General features: G+C 47.1%; 1 protein-coding gene across 1 annotated transcript in view; it reads right to left on the bottom strand.

Annotated features, from left to right (window-relative positions):
* Positions 1-3: 3 nt before the first annotated feature.
* The window catches only part of adgrl1a (adhesion G protein-coupled receptor L1a), a gene marked incomplete at both ends in the record, with an annotated part of 68,873 nt that continues 62,876 nt past the window's right edge, over positions 4-6,000 (bottom strand). Inside the window, 7 exon segments of the mRNA XM_083649961.1 lie at positions 4-26; positions 543-629; positions 632-664; positions 1,220-1,400; positions 3,211-3,249; positions 3,500-3,685; positions 5,150-5,253. Of these exon segments, the coding sequence (XP_083506087.1) occupies positions 4-26; positions 543-629; positions 632-664; positions 1,220-1,400; positions 3,211-3,249; positions 3,500-3,685; positions 5,150-5,253 (653 nt within the window).

The following is a 6,000-nucleotide window of genomic DNA, read 5'->3' as shown; positions in this document are numbered from 1 at the left end:
ATTCTAATCTCGTTCCCACTGCAGAGCTGAGCGGAGACAGAAAACAGAAAAGAGGGTGGGGGGGTTGAGGGGGGGGGGCGGGGTTGGGAAAAAGGAGGAGGGGGATGATGACGGGGGGGGGGGCGGGGGGGAGGGGGAGGGGGGTTAAAAGGAGAGAGATGAGAGAGGGGGATAAGATGGCGGAGAGACGGCGCAGGGGAATGGAGTGGGGAAGGCAGAGCAGAGCGAGTGCTGAGATTGCTCTGTCAGGCTGGGGCCGATAGTCATCTACACGCCTCCCCGGCTATTCTATTAAGACTGCCGTTAAGAAACCATCAAGAAAAGAAATTGTCTCAGCGCTTTTGTTAATCTGATTAGGCTATTATTATCAACCAATAACTTAGTCAACTGCACGCCCACTGTTTTTAAGCTTGCATGGAAAACTGCAAATGGAAATGTGAGAGAAAGGCCTATTTCTCTCCCGGGGGGGGGGGGGGGGGGGGGGGGGCTATGGGCATGGGGGTGGGTGGGGTTAAGGGCATGCGATGTGGCTGCTTGCTGACCGTTGCGGCTGTACTGTTTGACTGTGGAGGCTGACAGCTGGATGGTGCTGTCGCTGGCATAGTTCTGTGGGAAGGACAGGTCCTGAGGTCCATCTCTGTGTTCAGCACGTGCACCTCCAGGTCTGAAACACAGCACGCACAGCACAGCACAGGCACATGGAGGAGGAGAACTCACAGCCACATGGTACACTTCCACAAACTGTGCTTTAGCTGTACATACATCCACTCCTCCGTTCATCCATCCATCCAGCGTCTTACTATACAAATATGACTTATTACCTTTCTTTGTTGTCGTTTGTCAGTAGGATTACAGAAAAGCTACTGGCTGGGTTTTCATTAAACTTTGTGGAAGGTGCAGCAAGAAGCCATTAAATTCTGGAGCGGATCCGGAGCCAACTCACGACATTTGCATATTATACAAACAGTGGTTCTCAAAGTGCCCTTCTAATCTTATTAATATTTCTGCTTGTCTTTCATGCTGTGGCCCATGACAAAGTGCTCCCAATTTGTGATTTCATTCTATCCTGGTTTTAAACTTGGCACATTTGTTTCTGACATTGTGTTTTAGTGGGAAGAATAGCTGACACCATTGTGTGCAGCTAATGGGATCCTTATCAGTAAACAAATAGACAAATGAACGTCGACCATATTAAACTCCATTCAGGCTGGTCTCTTACCGATGTTGGGGGCTCGGTCAGAGAAGCGGTTGCCATACATGTTGTTGGCCAGCAGGAAGGCTCCTTTCTCCAGCACGTCCAGCAGCATGGTGGCAGTGTGGGCCTGCTCCGTGCTGTTCATGTCCTGCCATGACTCCAGAGCCTCGGCACGCAGCAGGTTATCCACCGTCTGCACCACCGCCTGCCACACACAGGGGGCGCCGCATTTACTCATAATAACCCAGGGGGCAGTTTCGCTTGGTTGCATTGAGGCCTAAGTACACAGTTCCTCGAACGCCCACTTGAGGCTGGCTTCAAAAGGGAGTGGTTCACCCCCATGTTAAAATGCCCAGACTTTACAGCATAAACATGTTTACAGTCTGGTTCAAAAAATGGTTTAGTTTGAATAGCTAATTTCACATTTCATGACAACTGTATTGGGGGTGAATTCTTAATAATAATAATAACGCACCCATTTAGAGTGAAATAGATGATAAAAAAGGACTGCGTTGGGCGTGATTGACAGGTCGCCTGTCCAGTGATCGCATAGCTCACCGATCACTTTTTGCTCCAAGGAACAAAAACAACATGGCAGCGGCCACAATGCCAAACCCAACGCTTCAAAACGAGAATGTGACATCACACTCACTCACTACGTCCATTATTTCTTTTACAGTCTCTATGTTAATAACGTTACTTGATCACCACCACGAAGCACAAAGTCACCACTATTCCACTATTACCTCCTGGAAACCTCACCACTCCCCTGCATTACATTTATGACTGTGCTATGTCAGACATATTACCGTTCTATTTCACACTTACAATTCATTTAATGGCAATTTTGATGGTTTTATCGGCGATCCAATTTATTGGAGTAGCCTGCTTGATGAATCATGTAATTCTCTTGCTCAGGCCTCTCAAAATGAAGGATTGAGTGCGGGCTGGGAATAAAGAGCATTGCAGTTATGAAATGAATCTGGTATCAGAATGCGCGCCTACACTCCTGCCCTCTCTAACAGAAGAAAACGTTCGTCGTGCGGGCCCTCTCTAACAGAAGAAAACGATCGTCGTGCGGGCCCTTTTTTTATGGTTTATCCTCGGAATCAATGTCGTCGTGATATTGAGCTCCACTACAGAAAATTACACAAAAAAAAGCAGAAGATCCAGTTACATATTACACAGCAAGTCTTCACATGCATCTGGCACCAGTGAAGATCAGTGGATGTGCGATCAGATTACAGTACAGCGCACACACACACACACACACAGGTCAAGACACACACAGAAAAAACGCCTGTGTGCTGCAGAATGCTGCATTTCATCATTACGGCCAGGCACACACAGTAAGGCCTTTTCAGGCTATTAGATTACAGCCTTCTCAGAAGCAGCCATATTGCACAAATATTGAAAAAGGACTGCAGCAGAGCAGGGGGTGTGCAGGAGTAACACGAACCGCCGCCTTTCATACTATCGTCAAATTACATTTTCCTCCAAACAAGAGATACTGTACATTATTGTGCAACACAACCAATATTTATTCAGTAAGCTTCTGTAACAGCGCGACAACAACGCTAAGATTATGTCACGGAGACCACGTCTTGCACATTTGCCTGACCCATATTTTAGAGATATGGGGAGCGACATCACGAGCAACGCAAAATAAAACGGCAAAGCAGCGCCTCGGGAAATACCACACAAACATTTAAATACAGCGCATACATACATACATACATACATACATACTGCACTGCCTGCCAGGAGTCATACGTGCTAGCACCACTCTATCACAAAGCAGCAAAATACTATAAGACACACTAGATATGATCCCAAAGGCTCCATAAATCATCATACAGAGCACAAAACCCCGATGCCACGGGCCAAAGGAATCCCAGCCACAATCCTGCTCTAGTCAAGGATTGATCTTGCCAGTAGTATTCTAAGTCACAGAGCGGGCCGACTCCAGGGCCGTGGGAAGCATGGGAAGCAGGGAGATGAAAGGAAAAGGCTACCTGGATGTAGGCCCGACAGGTCCGCTCCCGCTTCTGCAGCTGGAAGGGAGGAAACAAAGCCTTGAATTAAACAGCGAAACAAAACAAAATGGAAATTTAAAACGTCAGTCATCCTTGTATGTGCACTATAGGCGGGCGATTTTACATCCGCCTTAAAGCCTGTGTTATATGTACAGTATGGATGAGGGTGTGTGTGTGTGTGTGTGTGTGCGTGCGTGCATGTGCGCGTGTGTGCGCGTGTACGTGTGTGTGTGTGTGTGATCCTATGTGTTGCTACTTGTTTTTGGACCTTGTTGTAGTTGCGTGCGGCCGACTCCTTGTTGCCGGGTCGGAGCGCCTGCAGCTGCGCGTCCAGGATGTCCAGCAGCTGCTCCATCAGCCTCACGGACGAGCTGACGTCTCCGGCGTGGATACGCCCCCGCGTGTGGTTCACCAGCTCCCCCGCTATGTTGGCAGCATTCTCACCACTCTTTATCTACACACACGTGTACGTGTACGCACGCACACACACGCACACACACACACACACACACACACACACACACACACACACACACACACACACACACACACACACACACACACACACACACACACACACACACACACACACACACACACACACACACACACACACACACACACACACACACACACACACACACACACACACACACACACGTTTAGGGATGGAAATCGAGAACCGGAACCATTTAGAACCATTTGTTGCAAAAACCCCATACTGTACGTCATGACGTCAAACTGCATCGACACTGCAGGAAACTTGCAAGGACTCATGGCAGAGAGGAAGAAACTGTCGAAAGTGTGGCTTAATTTCAAGATTTTTTTTACAACAGTGATACTTGTAACATCTGTCAAATTATCATTTTGAGCGTGGAAACACCAGCAATATGTTGAAACATGTTATATCCCTTTAAGAAAACTAGCAGTGTCATTTAAACATGCTTAAATGTTATTAGACAGACATTCTACACTGTGTTCAGTCTCAAGAGATAATAAAACAGCTGTGTTGACGCTGAAACCTGTGTACTGTAGGTGCTTTTTGTCCACACAGAAAATTGATCAGGAATCAATAAGGGAATTGATAACGAATCGGACCGATAAGCAGAATCGATAATGGCGCTGGTATGTATCAATAAAATCTTATCAATTCCCATCGCTACACACACGCTGATAGACAATGAGAGTCATCGTAAAACCGATAGTTCCTGTTCTCAATTCTGATTGGCCGAGTCACAAAGCTCATTGTAAAAACACCCACCTAACAGTCACCTTTTAACGCATGTTTGCTCATAATGCGCTCATTCAAAACAAACACTAGCGCTTGTGTGTTGCCTAGCAACCGTGTTATTTAGCTACCGTTCAAGGACCACATTGCTCGGGAAGAAGAACGTCATTTAATCATTATCAAGACAAATGATTTCTTGAACAATGTGCCGCCCGTCTTGTATTGTCACGGTGTTACCAGCGTTTGAGAAAAGCACTAAAGCACTTGATGCTGTGATTTGCAGCGAGATGCAGCCTCTTGTGGCTGATTACCTGAATATCCTTATAATGAACTGCTATATATTGCCTGGATATCCTTATACTGTAATGAACGGGCATATTGCAGTGGGCTGAGTGAGACTGTGAGGGAGCAGTTGTGCTGGCGTTGCGCCTTAGAAGCCGCGGATAAGCACATTTTTCTAAAATAATTTGACCTAGCTGTAATTATAGCATATTAGTCAAAGAAGAGATTTAATTAAGTATTAAGCGCATATGCTTTGTAATGAAAGGCCAGTTGAAATGAGTCCGTATTTTAATCAGGTCAGCCTTGGAGATATGTTAATGTGCGTGGCGCGGGGGTGGAGGGGAAGGAGGGTAGGGGGCAGCGGGGGGGCCAGAGGGAGGGGACCCAGGCGAGGGCTTCAGGTCTCACCTTCTGGGCCACCTGGTTGACCCACGGGGAGGTGCAGTTACTCAGGTCAGGACCTCGCGGGTTCCACACCACCTGCTCCGCCAAGCACTGGAACGAAGCGATGCCTGGAGCCCAGCACAGGCAGAGGAAGAGGAGGAGGAGTGATGGAGAGATAATAGGCGTAAGGTGTTGGCAATCAAAGGGAAATGTGCATAGTGTTGAGAGTTTTTTTCCCCCCTTAGAAAAATGAAATTAATTTTAAAAATGCAACAGTCAAAGCTTTTGAAGATGAGAGGGAAGAAGATGGAGGCAGGAAGTAGAGAAAAGAGGGTGAGATTAAACAGGTCACAACGTGGAAAAGGTTAAATAATGGAGTGTAGGGCAGAGAGAAGGAGTAGGGGGGCTTTCAAGCTGTAAAAAGCATGGATTAAAAGGCACATCAATGTGCACGCACAACACAAATCACACACACACACACACACACACACACACACAAACACAAACACATACATACACCAAAGAAACAAGTGATCGCAACACCTGAAGCCAAGCGTCTTCCACCAAATCCTCAATTCCAGCTATGTCTTTTCTTCCTTTTTCTATTGACTGTAGTTAGAAGGGTTCAGATGAAGGACACCATACAGGGATCAAACCGGTCTTTCCACTGCTGCTAACACAAATAACTGGCGACAACTCACAACTCGAGAGGAGAGGGGAGGAGAGACCAGAGAGAGAGAGACAGGGGAACAGAACGGAAGAGGAGAGATGACAGAGACAATGCAGCAACACTTCACAGTCGTAGGAAGATCAGAGCAGATGTGGCGTTGCATTTCATACACCCTCGTTTCCCCCCCCTGCCTCTGCTCTCTCTC

The sequence above is a fragment of the Poromitra crassiceps genome, assembly GCF_964638095.1.
Source record: "Poromitra crassiceps genome assembly, chromosome: 13".
In the NCBI taxonomy this organism is placed as follows: Eukaryota; Metazoa; Chordata; class Actinopteri; order Beryciformes; family Melamphaidae; genus Poromitra; species Poromitra crassiceps.
Note: the sequence above shows the minus strand (reverse complement) of the source record. Positions and strands in the feature narration are given on the sequence as shown.